This window comes from Alosa alosa, chromosome 23 (assembly GCF_017589495.1).
Source record: "Alosa alosa isolate M-15738 ecotype Scorff River chromosome 23, AALO_Geno_1.1, whole genome shotgun sequence".
NCBI lineage: Eukaryota > Metazoa > Chordata > Actinopteri > Clupeiformes > Clupeidae > Alosa > Alosa alosa.
In genome coordinates this window covers 25,303,121-25,330,194 of record NC_063211.1, presented here as the reverse complement: position 1 = coordinate 25,330,194, position 27,074 = coordinate 25,303,121, and the positions used below count along the sequence as shown (strand labels likewise).

Here is a 27,074-nt window from a genome sequence, read left to right as displayed (position 1 = left end):
GCATGAGTTCCATACATCCGCAAGTGATTCCAGGTAAAGTTTTCTGGTTTGATGTTTATTATTTAAAAAAAGATAAGGATGGATGTGGATATATAACAGTGTTGGGGCTGTTTGATCTAAATGAATGGTGATTCCTATATTTCAGGAGGGAAAGAAACCACAAACACAAAAAGAAGATCTTGTCCAAAGTCCTCTGATGTATGGGTCAGACTCCACTCGACTTGGTAAAGTCTTCTGATGTATGAAGACGCTGACAAGATTTGGGAAATATTCTTGAAAGATTGGAGTATTTTAACTAATGTCCCCCATTCAAGTTTTACTCAAAAGACTACAATCTTTCAAGAATATTTCAGGTGTAAGGATGGCTTTAGTTGGACAGATGACTGGATCCAATATTTTCTGCAGTGGTTTCTCTATATTTGAGCTTTTGCATTTTAATAAGCCTTGTTTTTTGCTTTGCTCAAGTGTTTGTGTGGTGTGTGTGTATGTGGAAAAATCTGTTAGTTAAACATCAGCCATATAAAAGATTTTCACAAGAGAACTTGAGATGAAGAAGCCATATCACTTCACATAAACATGGTGTGAAAGGAAAACAATCATTCCAATTAACAGCTTTGTTACACATGAAAGTGCAACTGTGAATCACTCATACTAAATGATGATGGGTGATAAGGTCAAAGAAAGCCATTCCGATTCTCTGTTAGTCCTTTGCAGTAAAAGAAAGCATCCTGCTGTGCTTCACGTCCAAGGAAGGTTTTCAACATGTCTGCCCCATCTCTTGAGCCACCCGTCTCCAGTATCACCTTTCTGTACTCCTTCCCCACCTGTAAAGCAGCAGAAGGTCTTTAAAACACACCAGACAATGTGTAACAAAATAATGAAGTAAATGTCTATAACATAATAGGCATATCAATGTATACATGACAAAGGATGGGCATACCATCACTCTGCAGCCACTCACAAATAGAATAGAATAGAATAGAAACTTTAATTGTCACACAACAATGTTGGTGGTATTTGTTTGTAGCTCAGTCCGGTGGGGGGGATAAAATAAAATAAAAAAAGAAGGGGATAAAATAAAATAAAAAATAAGTGGAGTTGCAAATCTTCAGGAGTCTAATTGCTGAAGGATACAAACACAACCAACACAAGACTGTGAGAAGTGGTATGAAAATGTGTTGAGGCTCATCGTGATACCTTAGGGTTCATGATGCCCTCCTTTCTAAATCGACTGAAGTAGATGTCCATGGAGTAGACCTCACTCCATAGGTAGCCATAGTACTGACCGTCATAACCCCCCGCCAGGTGGCTGAAGCTAGCAGTCATGTTTGTGCCTGTTGAGAAGTAATGCCAGCAGAAAACATATAGGCAGTCAAATATTCCATAACGTCTCAGTAATGAATGTTAGCAAATGAGGTTAGGCTTGGCATTAACATGAAGCATACAGGGATATGTGTGTACTAAAATCCATCTGCACCACACAAGACTACTGAGGAGTTATCGATCCTGTAGAGGGCAATGTTCTCTCTGAAATGGTCATCACCACACATAGCTGGGTAGGGGTAGCTGTTCGGCCTGTAGAGGCTAATACCAGACTACCACCACTACTTTGTTTCACCTTGTTTCCAATGGAAGGAGATTCTAGGTTGACTTGGCCAGGTTACTATGCAGGGCAAAACAACATAATAGCAGGAGGACGAGAAGGCAATGGTAAGTGGCCATTTTGATCTTCGACACCATATTCCCATGGGTCAGTTCAACAAACACAATTGAAGTAGCCTACTTAATATATTATTGTATTATTTATTCCACTTAAGCCTCATAAATCAATCATGCATGGAAATTAACAGAGATCTTTCCTAAAGAGACATTCACTGTAGGGCCTTTCAGTCTTGCCAGGATATAATGTAGACCTCAGAGTGTGAAGTCTTTACCATAACATCCTGATGGCATCTGCTGATTACCGAAGACTGTAACTGAATACCTGGTGTTGCAGGGATGCCCAGGATGTCTTGGCAGTGCTTAGCAAACTCCTGGGCTGTGTCTGCCTTGGGTTTAGTGTGGAGGGACTGGTCCACTTTACTGAGCACCACCTGCCTCAAGTTCATCAGGCCTGGAGACAACGGACGCACCACACAGGCAGGTTACACCCATGAGGGGAACATTTAGCATTTAAGTGCTTTTCAACAGAGACTGATGTGTATATTTAGCATTGGACAGTGTTTTTCTTTAGAGACTGCTTTATTGTGTCATACTGATGGTAAACATCCAGTGGGAAAACAGTGCTACTTAGAGTGTCATGTTGATGGAACAGTCCAATAAATAAGTGTAAGTGTTACTGATATTCAAACAACTTCAGCAAACATGATATTTGTGTACAATACCATGAAGATGGTGGCTCAAAATCATTGCAAAACAATGTCCATTTTTTATACTTTACTCTACTATTTGTCCATATTATTTATGTTGGTCTCTAGACCTTATTCTTGCACTGTTGGACTACTGACTAAAGGACTATGGTTGGACTACTTTTTGCACCTTCACCATGACACTCACTCCCTTTAGCACCTTACCAGTCCCGGCCCTGTCACTACAAGCATCTTATGCTTGATCACCCTCAAGCACATTGGACTTTCTCAATTTAATTTATATAGTGTATTTAGTATTTAGTTTTGTTAGTTTTCTTATATCTTTCTTATCTTCTACTGTCTTTATTGTACAGTAGAGTTTAGTTATATGTTTATACTTATACTTATGTCTACCATCTCTGCTGTAAGTGCATGTTGTATGTGATGTCTGTATGCTACTGAGACCCTTGAATTTCCCCTTGGGGATCAATAAAGTATCTATCTATCTATCTATCTATCTATCTATCCGACATGTACTTGCATGGTGCATATTGTTGGTTGGGGCCCATTGTTATACTTCTGATATTACGGCTCACCCGTGTTTGCCACCCTGGAGACGATGAGCTTGTCCAGCAGGCTGTCTGGGATGGCACTGCCGTCCCTGTAGTGGCGCGACATGCGGTGCAGTGGCTCACGTTCCCACACCCAGTTCTCCAGCATCTGAGAGGGAACCTCCACAAAGTCCGTTTCCACCAACGTACCGCTGAACTCTGCATACTGAGTCTGAAAAGGTCAGAAGCCATTAGATGAGAAAATGTGTAATACACTAGCACTTAAACTGATGGTGAAAATATAACCACAAACAAACACTGAAAATTCATCCTATGCGCTCTATAACTTTAATAATAACAGTGTAAATATTTATGCAATGAAGAGGCACTATGGTAAACTTTACATTACAATAATATTGTAACCATTAATCATTGAAATAAGAAAATATTAAAAAACATGCCCAGACAGGCTGGGGGCTACCTCACCCTTGAGCAGAGCTCGTGCATAACGTGGCCAAACTCGTGGAAGAAGGTCTCCACCTCGTGGTGCTGCAGCAGCGAAGGGAAGGAGCCGCTGGGCTTAGTGAAGTTGGCCACCATGGCCGCCACTGGCACCATGCGTTTCCCATCAGGCCCTTGGCAGCCGGGCTGGAGACCGAAACAGGCTGCGTGTCCATACTTCCCCTCTCTGGAGACAAAGCACATTCGGTCATAAGTACATCAACTGGATTTCTAAATGGTGAAACAATTCACAACAAACGTACTAGTCATGCTATTTCATCATGCGTGATAAAATGCTGAAACACGAAAATCTGCATGGCATTAACAGTTCACACTCTATAACAACACATTATGTCATACTGTACAAATACCAGCAACATTAGTAATAAAACATAAACAAACTTACAGCATTGTACAAAATAATATTGTTGGGAGATCCCACACCTTAAAAACATACCTTTGATTTCTAACTAGCTTCTACTGGTCTGTGGCATTTAAGTTCTTTGTGCAGTACCTGGGATGCAGGTCCAGGTAGAACTGGCCAATCTCCTCACCAGTAGTACTGTCCAGAACAGAGTAGAGGCTGACACTGTCATGCCAGACATGGGCATGTTCGACCTGGCAGAAGGTTAAGCCTAGCAGGTCCTGGTAAATTCCTAGAAGCCCTTCCTGGACCACCTCAAGCGGGAAGTACTCTATCAGCTTGTCCTTGTCCACCGAGAACTTCACATGTTCCACCTGGTTCATATAGTAAGGCATGTCCCAGGCATGGATCTGTCCATCAAAGTCCAGCCCCCGCCTCTTGCACTCTTTCTGTTTGAGAGACAGGATGAACTTCCTCTCCTGCTCACCCACTGGCTTCAACTTCTCATGGAACTCATCTGAGGAGAAACCACAACACATTACACTACTCCAGAAACACCAACGAGCCCTCAACACACACAATGACAAATGCAACACACAGGTGAAGTACCAAGTGGACTATCTGAAAAGCATGCAAAGAGCGCACAGATCATGGATGGATAGCCTACAGTAACTGTGGGCACAGTTTACAAAACCAAGGGAACAGTTTATAAAACGACTTATTTTCTCCACACCTGACCCTACTGTACCAGGGATCTGGATCTTCACACAAACAGCAATAAACCACACAGTGCATTCAAACCATTCAAGACTTGACCACATAGCAAATAGAGTGCATGAAATATTACACATACTGTACATACACCACCTTTTCATAGATGTTTTTTCTACAGAGAGAAACAACAGCATTACCCTGAAGTGACAGTGCAGGCATCAGGTGCCAAAGGACCACATACCTAGGAAACGAGCTACTGTACTTGAAGTCTTAGCCATGTTCATCTCCAACACGTAGTCTGCATGGGTCTGAAAGCCCAGCATCTTGGCCATTTGGGCTCGGAGCTCAATCAGCTTCTCAAGAATAGGAGTGTTTTCCTGTAGGTCAGTCAGACACACACACACACCTCCATGGGTCCATCTCCACAGATTATATATAAAACAGATTACATCACTGAAATGGCAGTCTGAGTCTGTACCTCCTTACAACGACTGTGGAAAGCCTCCTCCATTTTACGTCTCGTTTCCGGGACGTAACACCTCTTCATTAGCGGATAGTAGTGGGGATATGCAAGAGTCACTTTGAAACGGCCATCTTCCAGTCTGTCAAGACTAGCCATATAGCTTTCAGCCATACCACCTCATGACACAGCATGAAGAATAATAAAACAATTAGAGACAGATAGACAGACAAACAGATAAAGAACGTGAAAGATATGAAAATATATAGATGTATACTTTGAGTACTTACCTAATTCTTCTTCAGTGAAAAACAGAAAGGTATTCTCTTCATTAATATTACTACTGAAGTCAATGGACAATTCACTTATCATTTTTGATATTGATTTAATCTCCTGAACAAAGAAGAAATTACATGAACAAATTACATTTCTTAGAATTGCTATGACATATTGTGATCATCAACACTGTGGACACTGTCTGAGCACTTACCTCCTGGATATCTTTTGATAAATGCAGCCCATTCCGCTTCCCTAGTTTAATCAGTCTCTTAACAAATCGCTCCGTCTCAGGTGAGAGGCCATTTACCTTCTTCTCCTACAAAATATTAGATTACTTTAGCATATCGGTCTTATTTGGATGACCTGAGATATATTCATAACATATATCAATTCAAAGGCGGAATGGAGAGCCTAGGAGTAAGATTATCAGAGGTCCAAGGTTATAAAGTTGTGATCATGCAGATAAAAATGTAAGGCCTCAAGGTTTATTATTATTAAAATCTAAAAATTATTTTGATAAGGACAGATAAAGATACAGGGAACGCTACTTACACGGCTTACTTAGGGGCAGCCGTGGCCTACTGGTTAGCGCTTCGGACTTGTAACCTAACCCCTAACTGCTCCCCGAGCGCCGCTGTTGTTGCAGGCAGCTCACTGCGCCGGGATTAGCGTGTGCTTCACCTCACTGTGTGTGTGCTGAGTGTGTTTCACTAATTCACAGATTGGAATAAATGCAGAGACCAAATTTACCTCACGGGATTAAAAGAGTATATATACTTTAATACTTCCCTTCAGGAATTCATTAAAGCTATTTCACTTTAGGGAAGAGAAAATTATGGCACAAGCAGAGAGTGGCATCATCCTAAACAGACATTGCCCCAATGTAGATCATGTCAAAAATGGCAATTCAGCTCACAAATTAAATTGTATGTTTCCAATCACACCTAGAGGCATGTGATGAGAGTGCAGTGCAGTACTGCTTCAATGTTATTGACCAACAAACCAGAATGGATACACATCCAACTGTGTTGGTCCAAGTTGTTAATGATGCAATGAAAAGGATTTCAATGTAACTTGAACAGAAATGTATTTTTTAAAACACACATAGAGGTATAGAGTTTTAAAAATCATTTTGTACAGACACTATCATTTCCCAGCATCTGACAAATTTGATCTGTTTTTGAAACTCATCCAATGAAACCCAGGGACACAACCCAGCATGCACACAGGGGTCCTGAAGCTCAGAAATAGCCCACTTCTCCAGCTACTGGGAGAGAAAATAGTTGGCTGCTGTTCCTCCATCATCTGCCAAGCCTGACCCCTCTGCCAGAATCGGAAAGTCTCCTGCCCACATGCGAACATGTGGGGAGAGCACATCCACCAATACCCTTCCTCTCTCCTCATGACAGTGAAGACTTCATCTGCACCCTTATGCACATCTCAATTAAATGGGCCATAAAGACAATAAATACTCTGGAACAAATAAGGTCTTAAACTTCACTTTAATACTTACAGCGCAGCCACAATGACTGTAAATACCCTGGACTAAGTGTTTAGTGTCTCCATAGACTTCATTGCCAAGTTAAACTCAGTGGACCTCACTCCCAAGTTTAAAGGTGAAAATATTTGGAGCAGGTGTGACATATGTCATTTTTATCTACCTTATCTATACGTTATTGTTCTACCATATTTTTATTATAGTTCCTGGTTATAGAGTAAGGGAGAGTCCCCGACAATTCCTTATCTTTCTTCATGCAAGACAAGCCTGAAGGCATTTATTTACATATTTCAGGACATGAAAATGTCATATTATGCATCAGACCACCTGAAACAAAAAGAAAAAAAAAAGACAAACGTACTTGCTGCATCTTTAACCACCACTTCAAACATCAAAACAAACACCAAACCAAGTAAAACAATAGACCTGATACCACTCCTTGTCTGTACCAAAGATCTTAGAACGGAGCACTCTAGAATCTTTGTTCCTGTACCATAACAAATAGAATTACAAAAGAAAATCTCATTCTGTAAATGAGATTCTGACCCATTACCTGCAGGGCGATGAGCCTGTGGAAGATGTCCTCCCTCATGCTCAGCTCCACATCAAACTCAGCCAGCCGTTTGTCCGCCTCAGTGCTGGCCAGGCGGACATCTTTAAATGGAGATATGAATTGAGGGAAGTCCAAGACGTGTCGGGACGCTGGGGCAAACAGGTTTATCTGTGAGACTGACTGGAACTATCATTCAAGCCAAGAAGTATAAAGCATGAAAATAATATGTTTAAAAGGCCAAAGTAATCTACATGTTGTAGTTTCCACTTTACTTATACTTATCTTTTGATTGTGGTATATGTAGCAAAGTATGTAATTAAAAACACGCAGAACAACGAAATCCAAATTTATGTTACAAATAAAAGCTTAAGTAAGATCCTCTGACAGCTGTGCATGCTATGACTCAGCTTTATGTATTTTGCACATTTATCCAGAGCCTGAAAAAACACAGTAAAATTGGGAGTATGCTCTCAAAAACAATGATGAAACATATAAATTGTGGACCACAGAAAGTCTACAAATTACAAGCACACAATATGTTGTGGACTATATATTAAACTGAATACCAACACAATCATACTCACAAGCATAATATAACTTTGCATCAGTTAGGGGCTTCACAGTGTTTTCAATGGTAACTTTACCAACATCCAGAGCTCCAATAGTGTCATAAACCTGTCGGACCCTCTGAATCAACTCCTTCGTGTGTTCCTGGATCTGTGCAGGGGTTAGATCCCATCTCAGACTGTTTTTGCTGTGAGCAGAGCCTGAGTAGCCTTTGCCTGAAATCAGCAGTCCATTCTGCAGGGTCATGGCCACACACGATCTGGCATGCAAGAGCCTAAAGGAAATCAAATAAACCACTGTCACTCGCTATATTCTAAACAGATTGACAGAGAGAAGAGGAAATGTCTCCAGTCCAATCAAGATCTAATTTCCAATCCAATCTAATCAATTTTATTGTTCAGCGCAGTGATGTCCACTGATTGCTTAATGAAATGACTAGTTCGTAGTCTGCGCTCTTAAGTTAAGGAGAGACTCACACAAGCACGCTGCTAAGTCACGAATGTCTCACGGTTTCTTAAATAAACAAGTGAAAATTCCGCAACGCATCTAGGAACACGATCCTGCGGGCTTGACACATGCTGCGAATTGTTTCAGTGCTAATGATGAAACGTCTTTTCTCCCAAGCCTTGAGTGGCAGTGTCACTTCTCAATATCACTTGAGGTCAAAAACGCACTCTACACCATGAATAGGCTACTCGTGAAAGTAAATCCATCACTATTTGATCCGTTAACCATAGTCGTTTTATAAACTCTAAGCATAAAATCTAATTGGATTTGTAAAACCCGAAGCGCTCTAGTTTAACTACGCGCGTATGGTATGACTGTAAATGCCAAAGAGTCATAATTCACACAGCCGGTTAATTTTAGTGTCTCTTTTGGCTTAGCTCACATCTGATCAAGAACAAACAGGGACTGAATGGCGGGAGTCGGTTACCTGTTTCCCCTGCGACACATCAAAATGCTGAGAAAAAACATCACATCACAACACTATCATGTGGATTTTCGTGCAAACAGGTAAACTTATCTTCCCAATTTCACTGTTGAACAGATTCGTGTGTATCCCCCGGTTCACTTCCGTTGAGAATGCGCAGGCGCTTGAGAGAGCATCGATCTGGACCGAAGTTTCATGACGCTGTGACAGCCGACAGCTGCAAAACATCTCAGGTAGGTGGGCGGGTGCCCCCAAAGCATCCTTGTAAGCTACACATCTTATTTTTACTGAATTGGGGCGCGCAGCTTAGATATGCAACGAGCGATTCGGGATACGCCTCTGTTTCTCAGAATAAAGCAATGTTGCTGTCATCATCATAGCCAGGCAGTAAAATCATCAAATGCTAGACGTTTGTTCGGAAAGGGCATTTGGTAGCTCCGCGCGTTTAATTAATTTATGCCCCATTCAGACATGACAATATGGTGCAGAATAAATGCTAATAACGTAGCCTATACTGACACCCATGTTGGTATTACATCACAATTTGTACTGCACCATATGAGCGCAGAACAGAGCCTAGGCTACAACTGATCGAACAACGTGTGTGATTGTGGGCTGCACGCATTACATGAAGCGATGATCCACGCGTAGTCTCCAGCTGCGAGGGTGCTGCGTGTGATCTCTATTACGTAATTAGCGTAGCCTATCCCTTACCTGTTTGGATCATCCAAAGAATTTGCATCAAATCCGTGAATTGGGGTTAAACCCTGGAAGTTTGACAGCCTTGTCCTATGTGCATGGACTTTCCAGAACTCAGTTAAGCCATCAATATTGTATTATAGGCTGGGCCTAAGAGCATAGTGGGGATGGCTTTCAGCTGTATAAACTGTAGCTGTAGACAATATCACAATAAGTCAGAAGTCGCTGTTCGGTAGCACTGACAGCATCATGTGTAATGCTTTCTCTCTGTAGTGAGCATGTCTGTGGATCAGCGCTTAGCATTCTCCATTGTGCAGTTCCTCAGAGAACAAACAAACCGGGGGTCTCTCAGCTCTGATGAGCAGGAAAGCCTCGAAGGTAGGCTACATGGGCCTATCCCTGGAGTAACTCAACCAATAACAAACTTTGATAAATAACTTATGTAAACACACCAAACAGTGCCTGAAAGAAAAGTGAATGTTTGTGTTTAGACATGATTCATATTGACGCCTCTGTAGCTCAGTAACATGATGGATTTAATGCTCAGGAGACAGAACCACTGAAACTAGCCACTGAAGACAAAGCAGTTCTTCACTTTACTGCACAGAGATGTGGAAAACGATTGAATGTTGCTGCTCTGTTTTCCTGTTCATAGTTGCAATACAGTGTTTGGAGACCACGTTTAAGATCAGCCCCAGCGACTGTCACCTGGCTGCTCCTCAACCTCTCACTGAGATCTTCCTTAATTCCCTGCTTAAGGTGGGCTGCATGTTGCATGTCTGTGTCTTATTCATCCTTACCTGGTGCATTGCTGGTTGTAGATAGATACTGGTAATGGTAGGTAAACACTCTCTGGCTTAAATTAAGCCACTTTAATTAAGCCACCTAATTGACCACTGAGACCATGTCAAGGGCAGTTTATTCTTCCAGAGCCAGTTCTAATCATGCCAGTTCCCATACAGTCAGTGATGAGCCAATGATTAACCAGTACAGAGCTATGCAGGAACATTTTCATTATACAAAAGTAGTGTTTATATTCCTGCAAGGTCTTCAACAAATGTGTTATTCTATCATATCGTGGATAGCTGGAAATGTTCTAGATATTTCTGACCCTCTGCCCCACATTTGAAAAAGGTTGCTGTGGCCTGCAGTGTAAGGAGAGCTGTGGTACAGGGACAGGGACAGTTAGAGTTGGCAAGCCACAGGTCATGCCCCCCATACTAGGGGGGTGAGTGTGCAGGTTGACTTGGTGATGAGTGATGGTGTCTGTGTTTCACTCTCAGAATGACAATCTGACCACCCCAGAGACGTCCCCTCCTCCAGAGACTATAGAGAGGGCAGAGCAGCTGAAGAACGAAGGTACGGAGCTGCTTGTGCATTTATAATCTCTCAACTCCAGTGTTTCTTTCTAGTTCTTTCAAACTCTGAATCACTCCAATAGTTTCATTTTCAAGAAAGAACAAGTATTTGTAATAACAAAAACAAACTGTACCATATGCTGTATCAGTTCTAGAAACAACATTTTACAAAAACAGAGAAAGACAGTCATAATAAATGTTGCTACTTGGATTGCACCCTGTAGGTAACAATCACATGAAGGAGGAAAACTACACCTCTGCCGTGGACTGCTACACGAAAGCCATTGATCTGGACCAAAGAAATGCTGTTTACTACTGCAACAGGTGCAGTGAATTCTGTTCTGTGCATGGCAAGGGCCATTTGACCCCATGCTATTATAAGTAATAGTGTAGTCCAAGGTCATCTATAGACAATGAGTGTTAAAGCAGTGGAGTGCAGAGAGAGGGGAAAGAGAAGAGGTAGAGGGAAGAAAATGATTGATGTAGGTATAATATTCTGTAGTATTGGGTGCATAGTGCTGCTAATACAATGTCCGTGCAGTGCAGTATATAGGTGGTCACGTTGTGGCTGCGAAAGACAGTGGTTTGTCTTGTATAGTTGGTATTTATCTAAATGAGTGAATGTAAGCATAATGCTTATAGCCTAAATATCCATAAAATATGCATGGAAGACATAAAAATGTGCAACAGTAATGCTGGAGCCGTGCTGCCTGTGTGTGGTACCTTGTAGGGTCATGCTGTGAGCTGCACTGCCCAAAATGGGTCTCCCACAGTGACAAAGTCATTTGAGCCATAAAATGATTTGTGCTGGGCTTCACATGCAGGCTGTAAGTTATCTGTGCAGGGCACTGTGTGACAGCTAGGACAGTCTTGTCCCTTTCTAAGGCCCGGTCCTTAGCTATGTGTGTGTGTGTGTGTGTGTTGATGTGCTCTCCTTAGGGCAGCGGCGCACAGTAAACTGGGTCACTACACCGAGGCCACAGTAGACTGTGAGCGAGCCATAGCAATTGACCCCACCTACAGCAAGGCATATGGGCGAATGGGGTAAGTCCTGATTACAGAGATCTACATTCCTCCTGAGATTTGTGTGAGAGATCCTCTTACATTTCCCTAGACTGTAAATTAAGTCTTTTCCTTTGGAATCTATCAAAGAGCCCATTCAAATGGATAATTACCATGATTGCTGAAATCATGAATCTGAAACCAAATTGTTGTCTGTTGAGTCAGATGTGTAATAACAGGCTAGTGATCGAAATACAAGATGTTACAAGATGTTTTAATGTCAGAGGTAGATGTGGGTTTTGATGGTGGCATCCATCTCAACAGCTCATGGCCTGGATTTAGACCAGCCTCACAACCAACACACCCAAGAGATCCCTGATGTATTTTGTTTGAAAGGTCATTCTGTATATTGTTTCTGTTTCTAGGCTGGCTCTGACATCCATGAGTAAGTACCCTGATGCCATCTCCTACTTTAAGAAGGCCCTGGTGCTCGACCCAGACAATGACACCTACAAATCCAACCTAAAGATTGCAGAGCAGAAACAAAGGGAGGTGTCCAGTCAGGTAGTGACTATAAATGGCCTGATATTCTCCAGTGATAATGCGATAGCACTGTGATAATGCTAGCACTGTGATAATGCTAACACTGTCTTAGGAGGAATATCTGCATTTCACTTGGATTTCTATATACTATATTGACAGTAATGCAATGTTAAAGATAAAGATGTGAAGATTATCATATCCTACGATAGCCTGGGAATTCCCATACGAACTTTTGGCAAATTTTGGATTTGCTCTGCAGGTCCGTCTGGCCAAGGGACCATTAAAGCCCATTTCCTAGTCCCTAAAACACAGGGATGCAAATACAATCACTAACCTGGCATGGATGTGTATTTTTTGGGACTGAGTAAACAACTGCATTTAAAACCTTAGATTGCTACACTTTTGAAACGATTTGGTAAGAGTTTAATGCACCAATTTAAGTTTAATTTCACTGCTAGTTACACCCCTGCTGGAAGTCGTAAGTAAATGAGCCTTTTCCAGACCCACTCCCAATTATACAATTGTGAAGGTCTGGGTGTTCCCAGGCTAGTCCTATGATGGAAGCCTTTATCAAACCAAACATGATTCTTGATGGTAAAATAACCTGTCAAAGAAACTTCACAATGCCTCAAAAGAGAACCACATAATTCAGTATCCTTTGAAATTCTTACATTGATGGGGAGGCTTTATATAAAAAAAATGATAAATTTATCACTTATCACCTCTAGTATATATAGCTACTTGCTGCATACCCTCATTATGTCATCTAATGGGGTCAAGAGCATACAAAATTGTGTAGGCCTTGAAAACTATACGGTCCTGACAATGACTTTATATGTGCTCGCATAATCTTATTCTCATGGGTTTGTTTTTTCTAATCAGACTGCCACAGGATTGGGTTTCGACATGGCCAGTCTGATCAATAACCCTGCATTCATAAGTATGGTAAGGATACAGGGTGTTCATCTGCTAATCAGTTTATCTGCTATAATACATTTGACATACACTGAGTTATGCACATAGCTTCAATCCCATAAAAAACATAAAAATTGTCAGCAGACATCCACTATTCAGTCAGTGTGATAGGGTCTGGATAATGTATAAATAATGCATTCATAAATAATGCATCCATAAATATCCCCAGGGCACTGATCTCTCATACCTACTTTATGGGCTGCCATTATGGGGAATTTTTGCAATGTGATCCTCATGACTGCCAGGGTCTGTGAATGGGATCTGGACCATTGTTTGGACGCGTTTGTATGGGGAGAGGCTAGTAGAATGTTGGCAGACAAAATGCCAGACAAGCAAAGCATAGTTAATGCAGAACTTCACTCTGAACTTCCTCCCTTGTTGGTGCCCCCACCCAATCCCATCCCCCCACCTTTTTTATGCAGCCCTTGCTTTACTGTTTTACCCCATTAATGCACAAATAGGCTGACACCAGACATAATTTCACTGCATTTCTTACTTCTCTATATATGCATGTGACAATAAACTCCTTGTATCCTTGATATAAATGTAGCATTTAACTTTGATGTTTGCTTATTAAGTAAAACGGTCTTACATTAAGCCTATTCTGAATCATTGATAGATTAATTCAATAGATTAATAGATTAAGCCTATTCTTAATCATTAGATAGATTCATTCATTAAAGAAGATTCCTGCAGTAGAGGTTACCATTGCCTCAGGATTATCAGCTAAAGTGTTGGCTAACGTGACAGGACATTTTGCCAAAGGTCTGTAATCATTCACTCTATGTCTTAATGCTTATTCCTTACAGGCTGCAAGTGTTATGCAGAATCAGCAGGTGCAACAGCTGTAAGTGTGCATATTTGTTTGTATGCATGCAGAACAACTGTTGAGCAGTTGTTAGATGACTCTGAATATGATGTTTTGGAGATTAGAGACGGTAATACCAAATGGATTAACAGTGTTAGTCTAGATCTGTGTGTGTGGGAGAGAGAGATGATGTTTGTGTGTGTGTGTGTGTGTGTGTGTTTGCATGACCTTTCTGATATTCAGCATGTCAGGAATGATGTCCAACGCAGTGGGAGACCATGCTGCTGGTGTTGGAGGTCTGTCAGACATCTCCAGTCTGATTGAAGCGTGAGTAGTCCTACTGTACAACACAGCACACTATACACATGTGACGTCCTCTACTGTACAACACAGCACGCTATACACATGTGACGTCCTACTGTACAACACAGCACGCTATACACATGTGACGTCCTACTGTACAACACAGCACGCTATACACATGTGACGTCCTACTGTACAACACAGCACGCGATACACATGTGACGTCCTACTGTACAACACAGCACGCTATACACATGTGACGTCCTACTGTACAACACAGCACGCTATACACATGTGACAGGGTAAAATGTTCAAGTATAGATCCCTAGAGGCGCTCATTTGAATCTGCAGAACAGTGGCTGTACAAAGAGCGCACTGTGGAAACCATGCAATGAGAACAGGCAGTAGTTTGTTTTTGAGCCCTAAAACTTTTTTTCTGGGTCATCAAGACAGAATTCCTTGTCTGTCCGTGCCTTTCAGATGTGGGAATATCTCATGTGGCTCTGAGTGATGAACAATGTCTGATGTGTGCACTCTCTGAGTATTAAATGTCCTCCCATGTCCACTGGGTGTGTTTGTGTGTGTGTGTGTGTTGTTAGAGGCCAGCAGTTTGCCCAGCAGATCCAGCAGCAGAACCCGGAGCTGATCGAGCAGCTAAGGAACCACATCCGCAGCCGCTCCTTCAGCGGCAGCGCCGAAGAACACTCCTGAGCCAGCAGGGTGGGTGCGCCGTCACAGCCACAACCAGACCACATGGCACACACACACAGCTCTGGCATGGGCGCATGATACAGAAGAAATGGCATTACAGGAATACAGGGCATTGGCAATAGCAGCATGGTGTTATCCATCTCTTCTGACTAAATTATACGGTACCATTACTTCCTGATCAGTGCAAAGCAAAGGCTAATGTAATTAAAGGAGTAATTATGTTTCACTCACAGAATCTGAAGCAATAACAGAGCATTAAATATACATGAGCTTTAACCTTGTTTAGCAAAAATACAACTACTGTACCGGTCAAACCATGTCTGTTCATAATGGGGCATGCATGTACTGGGCTTTTCCTTTAAATATTGAGCTATATTCTTGAATTTCCCCTTGGGGATCAACTAAGTATCTATCTATCTATCTATCTACTTCATATGAAGCTGTTCTGAAGCTGCTCTTCTGCCCTGCAGTAGGTGTGCAGGAGAGAGTGAGTTTGGAGCGCAAGTCCGGCGGAGGAAACGAAGGCAGTCCCTCTCCACCCTTTCTTTCTGACCACGAGCGGAGAGGGCAAGAGGCACGGGTGATGGACGTTGGGGACAGCCCAGAGGCATTCTGGGAGAAACAGAGGGCAGGAGAACGCCATCGCGGTCCGATTCTGACACTCTCACACACACCCATACTTCATTCACGTCGGCACGGATGAGAGACATCTCATGAAACGTGTGAGTCACGAGGGACTGTGGTGCTGAAATCTGGGATGCCGTGTGTAGTGTCAGAATAAGACCCCTCTAGTTTTGTGTGCACAGAACTGAAACATCATTCACCAATAGACTGGGTATGTTGCATTTCCTGTTTCGTGGCAGTGTGCAAAACATCTTCAGCTCTTCTCATGATAGCTGGCTGTGCACATCAGGGTCTCTGTCTTTTTTTTTTAACACCATTTATTACAGTTAAGCATTATTTTGTGCCTATTGATTATATAGAAGCACCAATACTTTATATATACCCATGTGTATGTATAAAGTAGGGTTACATTTGACGACAATGTATGACAATGAAAATGTGTACATTTTAGGGAACAGTAGACATATTTGTGGTGACATCACTAGCAGTACTCTGTCCTGATTGGAGCAGTGTTGATATGCCTAGTGTCAGCCTTATTGATTTTGCATGATCTAGACCTGACATTCAAACAAAGAGTATGAATACTATATGCTTGTGAATACAAAGCAGTGTCATGTTTTGCCAAAAATATGTTAATAAATGTCTTCAAACTCTCACTTTGACCTTTTCACTTCTTGTCCTAACAAAAGCTGTCAGACTACTAAAATGATCTGACTATTTTCACAGACCAGACTGGGTGAACATGACTGGGTGAATGTATATAATTGGTGAACATGTAGTATAATTTCCCCTAACTACTCTCCAACCTGCATTGGTCCTCACTGGCCTAATTAAAAGTATTCACTGGCGTATGTTTGAATATAGTGCTTGGTGGCGCTGATTAAAATTAAAAAAGGGTTGGAGGGGAGTTGGGCAGGTTACAGTGCACTGGAATAAGAATGCCTGCATTCTCCTGATATGATATGAGTGGAATGGGTCCAGGATTACAGAAACAGAGTGATAACAGAAGATGAAAACAAAAAACAAAACTAAAAAAAGTATAACTCTTATCTCATTTAAGTCTCATCTTAAAGATTTAAAGCTCAACCTTATTTATTCATTAGAATTTCAGAAATGAACTTATGAAAAATGTGTGTGTTTGTGTGTATTAATGACAATTTACTTAATCCAAATATCAGAACAGAACATGATTATTTTATTCACATATAGACATTTAAAACATAAGTATTTTTAAAATAATATTTAAAACACATAAAAGTTGATGGGGAGTGCAGAATCAGAGACATGACAAAATGGGAGATAGATGGGCATTAGAGAGAGAGAGAGATACAGAGGGAGAGAGAGAAGTCTGAGAGGAGAGAAGAGCACATTTGGTCCGTCTGAGATGTGCAGTGGAGGTGGTGTTGAGGGGTGGAGGTCTAACTCTCTGGACTCAAGAAGGGACACACTACACACACCTGGGCGATGTCATCATACTCATAGGTCCTTTTTAGGAATGTGTCTGTTAGCCTCAGGCCAGACACACTCTGAAAAATATAAACACAAACACACACCACACACACACACCATTACAACTCAACACTTCTAAGTATACCATAAAAAAGCACAGAGATCAACCCTTAATAATCTGAGCTACAAACACAAGCACACTTGTAGTATGAATTAGATGCAGGAGATTTCATTCACAGAATATCATAGAATCAGGTTATGCTCTGTGTTGCTCGCTGAGGTTGTGGGCTGAAGTGTAAGTGAGGAGGAGCCCTTTAACCTGTAAGCCCTGCACTGAGGCCAGCAATCGGAGGGGGATCGAGAGGGAGGCACTAGGACCCAGTTTCCCCGCCTGTCTGCCCGACACACCGCACCAGTGGATGGATCTGCTGTTGCACATCTCTAGAACCAGGTCCATTGTCCTCTCGCTGCAGGGCGCACACACACACACACACACACACACACACAGTGTTACAACAGAGGAAACAGGTAAGCACTTAAACTGGACACAGCATTTCAATGACTGCAATCCGGGAGCTAAAACCAAAGCTCTGCTCCCCACCTGCAGTTTGTGATTTTACAGGTGATGTCAAAGGGCTCCTCTATGTTGACCGTGTCTGGGATGTACTCCAGCGAGAGCCTCACGTCTCCATAACCCGGGGCCTACGGAGAGACAGCACAGAGAAAGGCCCTCCCTGATTTATCATCTCAAAACAAACACAGTGCGAATGACCACAAGTCACATAATACATACACATACACACCACTAAAACCTTCATGACATCCAAAACCAGTGGTCAATACAGAGCACAGGCATAAACTTGCTTCATATTATAGTACACATAGTATTGAGCTTACCACCTTTAAATGCTCACTCCTATTTAATGAGATTTTGACTTGTGGGTGCTATAAGTACCGGTAAGTTGTTGTTAAACTAATTTCTTAGGATCTGGAGCTTCCTCTGTAATCATCAACTGCTTCCTGCTTCCTCACCATCCTCTGGAGCTGACTGGTCTGCAGGCGCCCCCTCTCGCCGAGGTTGGTCTTCCACACAATGTCCAGCTTGCCAATGACCGTCACGCCCTTAATGACCCCGGCCTTCTCAGCGAACTCGGGCTTGGGCTTTAGGCAGTAGAGGTATTGCCGCGTGTCCATGGGCTGCAGGTAGGACATCTTACCGAAGGTGGACTCTCTGGAGGACAGGGAGGCACAGACACAGTATCTCAAACCAGTAGCATATGGTCGATTTATAACTTAAGATAGAGACACGCTATGGTGCTATGGTGTGTGTGTGTGTGTGTGTGTGTGTGTGTGTGTGATACTCTCTCTGACTCACCCTTCGTCCCCTTCAGTCACGTTGTTCAGTTCTGTGACACTGTACATCAAGGACGGCTCCAGAGACACCTTCTCCATGAACATGGGTGACGTGGTGATGTTCTGGATCTGCGCTTCCAGAAACACCTCATCTGTCTAAGGGTCAAGGGTCAAGGGTCAAAAGGTCAAATAATCAGGATGGTGCAGTATGGGCCATCAGCAAGTGACCTCTGGGCAGCACCTGACAATTTAGCCACTGGGATTGGCCTTTGTATATTGTACTACTTTGGATAAACTTCTACTTCTGAAGAATCTTCTGGATAAGCTTATCATCTATCGGTACAAGGATACATCTGTTACAATCTTGTTCATATTCTTATAATCAAAGTTTTTGTTACATGATCTACTCTTTCATATAAATGGTACAAAAGAGGTTTTGCTTGCTTGAATACATCGAGATAATTCATTACTACTATCGCATTACTTGCATTTCATATCAAAACCCTTTTGAAGAGGTCTTCAGGTATGAACAGTGACTTCAAAACCCAAGCCGATCATATTGAACTAACTAGTGTACAAGTTGGGCTGAATAAGGTAATAAGGTGCCAATCCATGCTGTGCCAAATTAATCTGGTGCTGGCCAGAGTCTGACAGGTTGGGATTAGTGTAGCATAGAACACGGTCGGCAGCTGGGATTAGTTCATGCCAGCGCTTCAAAGGCTCATCAAGTCATTCCAGAACCAACAGGCAAAGGCCTTAACCATTCTCTCCCATGTTGGAGTACGAAATTCAAAATAGCGGCAGTCTTCAACAAGACCTCTTTGAGCGTGACTTACCAAGATTTACAGTCAAACTTTTAAAAATCAACATGAACACAAATCCCCAAGGCATCATTCCAATGAAAGAGGTGTAAGTGAAATGAAAACCCATATCAATTAAGTCTTTTTTGTTAATCTGATTGGACAAACATAAATCAGATGGCAGGTTGAGCAGCATCATCCCTGATTCCCTTCAACTGAAGCAGAATTAAATAGGTGTTTGATTAATGATCCTCACACCACACTTCCAAATTCACTTTTGTGCAGTGAGTCAGCAAGAGGCCACAAGCTCTGCTTGGAGCACAAGAAGCAGTGGGGAGAACACTACAGAGGCAGGACAATCAGCTGCACTGGCTCAACTCAGCCAGCCTATTTGGGTATGTAGAGTATATCTGTGTGTGTGTGTGTGTGTGTGTGTGTGTATGTGCTTGTATATCTTGAATTTCCCCTTGGGATCAATAAAGAGTCTATCTATCTATATAGGTGTGTGTGAAGGTGTGTGTGTGTGTGTGTGTGTGTACATGGGTGAGGTGAGTATGCTTGTGTGCATATCTTTTTGGTCAATAGTATAGACATTTCTGTTATGGCCTTATTGGAGATGCTCTTTTAGTGTTTTCCCCCATTTTGTTTCATTGGCTCCAATTAGAGAGAGAGAGAGAGAGAGAGAGAGAGAGAAGAGAGAGAGAGAGAGAGAGAGAAGGAACGAAAGAGAAAGAAAGAGACATTCTGCAACAAATGATATGGAAAGCAGGGCAGGGCAGGGCTTTAGAAATGAGAAGGGAAAAAACAATTACCACGGAGCTGAGCTCGCTCTAAATGAGAAAATAAAAAACACAGGAACCATTAACAAAAAGAGATGGGGGGGTTACATGCATGAAACAATAACACATGACAATGCATATTCACCAAGCAAATGATACCATTAAAACACTAGCAAGCATACAACTATGCTGTTACAAACTTGGAATCATGGAAGAAAAGGAAAACAACATGGAACCTTCTGCTAATGGAAATGCTACCAAAGCAAATCAGATTGAGTGACACAGATATCTCTCCACAGCACCTAACTAACTAGTATGAAATCCATAATATAAAAGCTTTATGTCCAAGGCAATGGCTATAGTCTATTCTAAAACACAACCAAAAGGATGTCTTAACAGGATTTCATACTCAAAAAGCCAATTTGATCTCTGTCACTCATCTCATAACAAATACAGACATGCATTCTGACTGGTGCAGCTCTGAAACACTGAGCGGACAACAGAAGAAAGAAACGCTCACCTCTGCGTTGTAGAACTTGGTCTTGACATCCAGTGGCTTCAGGACCTGATTGAGCAAAGAGTTCAGACTGAAGGAGTTTCTGTCAGCCTCCTCCTCCTCCCCGAGCCCCTCAGGTTCCATAGTCAATAGACTCAACATTTGTTAGCACAGAGAAACCCTACAGAGAAACTACAGAGAAACCCTACAGAGAAACTACAGAGAAACCCTACAGAGAAACTACAGAGAAATACTAAAGAGAAACCCACTGTGTGCTGCACTACACACCACAAACGTTCCTGTCTGACAGACAAACCTCAGACACAAAATATTATCTTCAGACGGGTGTCTGTTCTCCCTAAAACTTCCCCTGAGAAATCCACTGCTGCTCTCGTCTGCAAGTGGAGGGCAGTTCCTACGATGTCATTCCCTCATGGCAACATGGAGCCTTGGTGCTAACTGTACTCACTTAATTAAAAGAGACCAGAGGAACGCACTGGGGGAGGGACACGGAAAATGTCTCAGCTTTGGATCCTTGGCTCACCTGGAATTTGAAGAACTTCCTGAAGTACATCTTCTCCCCTGACTGGGTGGTGTAACTGACAGCACAAACCAATCTGATGAGGGGGAAATAAGGAAATCATCTTGATTTGAATTATGTGCCATTTTGTTCACTTGTATCATTTAACATAAAAATATGACAAGGCAATCAGACAGCTACTCTATCATGTCATGTCTATGTATTTCTAACTTGTCTCATAAGTGTGTATATAGATCTTCTTTCTCTCACACATTCACTAAACACAATATATTTACATCCATAGTGCCTTCATAGAGCCTTCATGAATATAGACCAAGTCTCTGTCCTACAGGACCGATGGTTCAGATGCATACATGTGAGTGCCGATCTCCTTGACCTCATGGTGGATGACGTCGTCGATGCAGCAGTCGGGCTGGAGCTCTGAGACGGCTGCGCTGGACGCAGACAGGTTGAGCCTCTGGGAGCTTGTCTGCAGATCAGCCTGCGAGCGGGAGAGAGACAGGAAACAGGAAGTCATTCCAGGCCATTCACCTGTATCCCTTTTGTGTATTCTGCAAAATGATAAAGAATGTGTGCTTCTATATCTATGTATTTCATTCATTTCACTCTGCTAAAGCAAAGAGTTTCTCCATCAGTCCTCTGTTACGAAAGGGTTAATGCGGCACCACAGAGAGGTCCAACAAATGATGCACCTGCTTTCAGAATCCACTCATTCAGCTCCTTACCTTCACTAGAATGTCTTTGACCACCTGGCTGCTGTCATTGTGTACACTAATATAGCTGGAGAAGGTCTCGCCCAAGAAAATATTTCTATGGGGGAAAACATACACACGTTTTACCAGGTTGACTGTGCAGACAGGCTTTACCTTCACAGATATTATTTTTAAGTTAATACATAATTCATGGTTTTACCCAAAATTCTGAGGGAGTGTCAACATTTCTCCCAGCATCAGCATCTCTGCTCCTTTGATGATCGAAGGATCATTCTTCATGAGCTGACAAAACAAATCCCCTGTGAACAGACACAGACATGTGCACACACACACACACACACAGACAGACACACACACACAGATCAAAGGTCTGTGGCATAGCACTTTCTACTTTTCACTAGTGACAGCTGTGGCATAGCACTTTCTACTTTTCACTAGTGACAGCTGTGGCACTTGCATGGACAGAGGTGACAGTCATATGCACAAGCTAGTCACAGTGTTGAAACGGCAGGAACACACACACACACACACACACACACACACACACACACACACTACAACTTTTAATACACAGATACAATGGCACCTGGAACAAACACACGTACGCGTGCGCACATACGCACATGCGCAAGGTTATTCTAGGATACAAAGGGGCCTGAAGGACAAAGGTAGCTGAATGTAAAATCCGGTACACTGATATAGCACAGACGCATCTTCAAACCCTGAGACAGGCCTAACTCTGTGAGACATTTAGGCCTGTTTCTGCACTTAGCCTCAGCCAAACATCTTACTATGCTTACTGTCTGAGAACTGAGTCTTATGGATTCCATGAGGGAAAAAAGACTGTATTCAGAATGAACTTAATGTCAAATAAATATATGTTGTGTACATCTGATCGCTTCTGCTCTTTGTAATACCTGCCTCATTCCCAGTGATTTACAGTGGAAAGGAACCACTGAGCGCTTCTCCACTCATATAAATAGCGGAGCTGCATACAAGTGTCACAGTGATTAATGGAGCTCCATGTGAACCGGCTGTCGGCCAGCGATCAAATTTCACAGAGCTGGCTTCAGGCTTGGGAGAAAACAAACATTATAAATTCCTGTCAGATTGTGGGGGGACGCTATATTTGGGTGCTGGGGGTCATACTGGGAACTTTGCAGTAATTCTGCTAATGAATGAGTTTCCAAAGGCACAACAGGAATAGAGCAGAGATCAAATTTATGTTAAGTCTTTAAAAAGTTACCTTGCTGCCATTACTGTATAATTTGATGTATGCCTTTGGCTATGACTGGCTACAATTTATCTGTCAAGCTACAGTCTTCTTTGCTGATGCATAAGCTAAGGTGTGAAAAGTTCACTGCATTCTCATTGACCTAAACATCCCATGCAGTGCTTAGAACATTCAAGGAATGAACGTGGTCAGGGCAAGCTTTTGCATAGCTCGAGCACACGCACACATACACATACACACACACACACCTTGCGCTACGCCTTTGCCTGCCCTGCCTGCGCTTACACACACACACACGCACACACACACACACCCCCTACCTGGTAGATCCCGGTCTTCACCGCGTCACACTGCCACACACACACACCCCTACCTGGTATGTTTCACCGTCACCGATGTTTGTGAAGAGTGTGGGCTTTGTAAGCCGCATCACTGTGGACAAACAAGTAAACAAAAGCAATGAGCAGCAGCAATTAAATGTCATGGAAACAAGTGGCATTACTAGCAACTAGTAGCCAGATTTCATCAAGGCCCAAAGGTAAATGCTAAGACTGAGACAAAATGTGACTGCAAAAACTATATAGGCCTATAGTTCATGTAAGTAAAAATATAATCCAGATCTACAAAATCATGTAGCCTAATTATTATCATTGCATATTACATATGGGCAACTTACCTATAGTTTAATTATAATACGTCTAATACCAATTAGGCCTTGCCATTTTAATAACCTCTTAAGCGATCAAAATGGTCTTTGAACTTACAGACAGAAGAATATCAAAATTGATAACACATTGGATTTGGTCATTTCTGGGAGGTTTCCACTGCAGTGGAAGTCCTGCTCAAAATACTAAAATCTCTGTAGATATAGCCTATGATTTTGCTTGTTCGTGCATCTCATGATAATGAAACTGATATCTTCACAAGCTGCTCAAACAGCAGATCTTGTGAAATCACATACTGACACATACTGGCATTATTTTAGCCTATTTGATGAGTAATTTCAAGCTTTGCCAACTCTATATTTACTATTTTACAAGGTATTTAGGTATTCAGTTGCGGTACTGGCGGGTTTAATAGCAGCAATCTGAAACAAATAGTTGGGTATTGGGCCATTCCATGAGAAAATATATCAAATATTATATAGACTATATATACATTAATATATAATATATTAGGCTATATACTGTTCATTTGATAGAGACAAACTGAACCACAATACTGCTCCAATTTTGGAGAAAAAAAAACCTCCCTGGTCTTGGCTATGAAAGGTCCACATAAATCAATATGCAAGTCACTTTTATTGCCACTGCACACAACAGGAAAATATGGATTTGTCCATTTAGTTTAGTTTATTTAATGAAGTTTTTATCTTGGTTTTACTGACTTTTTAGGCATTGTCAGACCTATTTATCACAACTAAATTATTATTTTGTGCATATCTGTCTGTATTGTATTGTGTTGTGTCTTGTCGTGTGGTATGTGATCCTGTCTGCAATCAAATTGCCCATTTGGGACAAAGAAATAACTTCAACTTGAACTGCAAAAGCCTCTCCTCCCATTGCCTGTTGACTAACTTGAAGATGTTTGGGACAGAGCCAAGTCAGTGTCAACAGCTACATCAAGTAGCCTACATATTCACAAACAAAACCAGTGCTGCCTAATAATGCTAATTTTAGGCTAATCGTAGCTTAAACCAAAAGTCTTAGAGTTCAACATAAGCACTGTCTGGCCCGCTGGCCCAGGGCATATAAAATAGTATGACAGGCTAGTTGGTAGGCCAGTCACTGGCACTTTTGGGCCAATGCCAGTTTTTCTGCTCACCACCATCATTTCAGTTCACCTCTGAGGCTAACTTGTTGAATCTAAACATGTGAAGCTACTGACAGAAAGAGAAGGTTCATTGGGCCACAATGTGACAAAACAAGTTTTATGTAAAAAGTGAATTTTCTGAGCCAGCAGAAATACAAATCAGATGTACAGGCCCGTGAGGAAAATCTGATGTTGGACCCTAGTCATCATACCGTATACCCTTCATGGACAGAATATGACCATGAATAAAGCCATTAGGCCTGTACTTTCTTTTCCATGGCCAATGGAGCACCACTTTGTTAAGAAAAGAAAATGAACTATGACAATATGCCATGGCTTTGCAAATGTTTACCCGTATGTCAGGTTGATAACACTGTATGATGGATACCTGGCTAGGAAAGACTGAGAAAACATAGTTGTTTTCTGACTGCTTCAGTCACTATCCAGCATCTCCTTCACCTGCAAATACATCAGCTAAATTGGTAGGCCTATTTCTAACTCTCAATATATTTAAATGGATAAACCAGGCCCCATCACATTACATGACAAAGTATATGTTGTCCTCTCAACCTTAGCAGAGTGCATATGTCCTCCAAACCCCACAGTGCAGGCATTAGGAGGACAGGCAGACTACTGTCTCATGTTTACAGGACCCGAGATGCCTGCTGACTTGGTCTCTACAATCTTGGCAGAGACTGCCTGCTGGTGTCATTCTGGACTAACTGCAGCTCAAGCACGGCTGTGGCACACAGTGCAATGCTGCTTAATGGACTCCTCGTTTCTAGACATTTCCATATTGTTAATAATGGAATGGATACCCTTGATAATAAACTATTGTAACCCATTCAGTAATCTACCAATCACGTCATCATGTATCCGAACGGATAATTTACAGAAGTCAACACTGGCTATGTTAAAGACAAGAACCCCACATTATGGGTACATATGGGGAATGGATGCAAACAGACTATGTCAGTGTGACGTTTAACAGTCTTTAACGTTAACTACCGATGAATAACCTCATGTCAACTTTGATATCGCTTTAATGAATCTGAAATTAGACAACGTTAGCCAGACAGGTACCAGATGAGGCTGTGTTCACGCCCTCTTCTTCCCGGTGTATAATTTTCGCATAACGCATAGCATAATCCCTTATAAATACATTGCATACTATGAATGTATTGATGATACGCCAAAACTCAATTCTGTTAACGTCAGTTTAACTCGCTTCAAAACATTAGCAGCTAGCTATGTCGTTAAGTATTTAGATTAGCCTCCATGCTAGGACCCATATCACCAGCTTCAGTTGTTCAAACGACTGTTGTCAGGTGGATAAACAACTGTACAGCTGAAGGAATGTTTTCAAAATTATGTAATATGAACGGTAAATTGAGAAATACCTTTTAAGGCCAAAAGATGCTCTTGTTTAGCTTGATTTACTTCCATTTTCTTCTATGTTATTGACCTTTCACCTGCATTCCAATCTGACTTACGGCAACTCAAGAGAGACCAACTAGACCTGTGAATGTCGCGTTTGGAAATACTTTTGTGTCTAACTGCAGAGCAACACTGCCTCCAGCGGTGTGTTTTAAAATTCACATTTGGTGTGTTTTGGAATGTCAATTTTGGGATTAAGCCTATGGGTTTAAATGTAATAATCTCGCATGCATTGGTCATGCATACCATAAAGCATGCGATATTAATTAGCATCTTTATATCTGCAGGCTTCAAAATGAATCATGCTTTGTTATTCTGTGTGGTCTTGATAGGCCTACTCATTACCCAGCTTGAAAACAAACTAGCAGTTTCCCAACCAAAGCTTGTTTTGGGTCAAGTTGTGTTGATTAAAACATAGAAGTAAATACTCTGAATAAAAACTGAATGAATTTTTTGTGGCAGGTAACTGCGCTATCGGTCATAAACTGACGGAAACAGCTGACAGAACGTTCCATTTTTTTGTTGTGGGTAGCCTAAAGTTATGCTATCATTTTACTTTTTTCGTGCACTCCGAAAATAATTTAAATATGTGTGTAACTTCAAATGTAACAATTTAATAATTATATGCATGCAGATAAATGTATTTAAAAATATACATCCTCTATATACAA

The 27,074-nt window shown here is 41.8% G+C and overlaps 3 protein-coding genes across 10 annotated transcripts; 1 reads left to right on the top strand and 2 right to left on the bottom strand.

Moving 5' to 3' along the window:
- Positions 1-34: 34 nt before the first annotated feature.
- nln (neurolysin (metallopeptidase M3 family)) lies at positions 35-8,951 on the bottom strand. 6 transcript variants are annotated; one of them, XM_048235338.1, is made up of 13 exons: positions 8,868-8,951; positions 7,853-8,112; positions 7,269-7,417; positions 5,429-5,533; positions 5,229-5,331; positions 4,957-5,117; positions 4,720-4,855; positions 3,915-4,281; positions 3,386-3,587; positions 2,945-3,131; positions 1,985-2,113; positions 1,198-1,334; positions 35-824 (listed from the first exon to the last, which is right to left on the bottom strand). In XM_048235338.1, exons 2-13 carry the CDS (start codon positions 8,079-8,081, stop codon positions 675-677), a joined length of 2,055 nt encoding a protein of 684 aa, XP_048091295.1. In that variant the 5' UTR covers positions 8,082-8,112; positions 8,868-8,951; the 3' UTR covers positions 35-674. The 6 variants fall into 6 exon arrangements, with proteins under 6 accessions (XP_048091295.1, XP_048091298.1, XP_048091292.1 ...); XM_048235341.1 differs by having other exon boundaries at positions 7,853-8,109; positions 8,860-8,941; XM_048235335.1 differs by having other exon boundaries at positions 7,853-8,109; positions 8,770-8,907.
- sgtb (small glutamine rich tetratricopeptide repeat co-chaperone beta) lies at positions 8,901-16,445 on the top strand. Of its 3 annotated transcripts, none has more exons than XM_048235345.1 (12): positions 8,901-8,999; positions 9,739-9,843; positions 10,121-10,224; positions 10,749-10,824; positions 11,048-11,147; positions 11,763-11,867; positions 12,251-12,389; positions 13,251-13,313; positions 14,153-14,190; positions 14,395-14,478; positions 15,054-15,174; positions 15,636-16,445. In XM_048235345.1, exons 2-11 carry the CDS (start codon positions 9,744-9,746, stop codon positions 15,163-15,165), a joined length of 921 nt encoding a protein of 306 aa, XP_048091302.1. In that variant the 5' UTR covers positions 8,901-8,999; positions 9,739-9,743; the 3' UTR covers positions 15,166-15,174; positions 15,636-16,445. The 3 variants fall into 3 exon arrangements, with proteins under 3 accessions (XP_048091302.1, XP_048091301.1, XP_048091300.1); XM_048235344.1 differs by lacking the exon at positions 8,901-8,999 and adding an exon at positions 9,021-9,582 and having other exon boundaries at positions 15,639-16,445; XM_048235343.1 differs by lacking the exon at positions 8,901-8,999 and adding an exon at positions 9,021-9,582.
- A 518-nt stretch (positions 16,446-16,963) lies between these two features.
- Positions 16,964-23,490, bottom strand: trappc13 (trafficking protein particle complex subunit 13). The gene is made up of 12 exons (XM_048235586.1): positions 23,474-23,490; positions 22,120-22,218; positions 21,933-22,017; positions 21,561-21,688; positions 21,211-21,283; positions 20,691-20,735; positions 20,204-20,221; positions 18,614-18,747; positions 18,271-18,469; positions 17,840-17,940; positions 17,558-17,705; positions 16,964-17,315 (listed from the first exon to the last, which is right to left on the bottom strand). The coding sequence occupies exons 2-12, from the start codon at positions 22,197-22,199 to the stop codon at positions 17,208-17,210; spliced, it is 1,119 nt and encodes a 372-aa protein (XP_048091543.1). The 5' UTR covers positions 22,200-22,218; positions 23,474-23,490; the 3' UTR covers positions 16,964-17,207.
- Between the last annotated feature and the right edge of the window lie 3,584 nt (positions 23,491-27,074).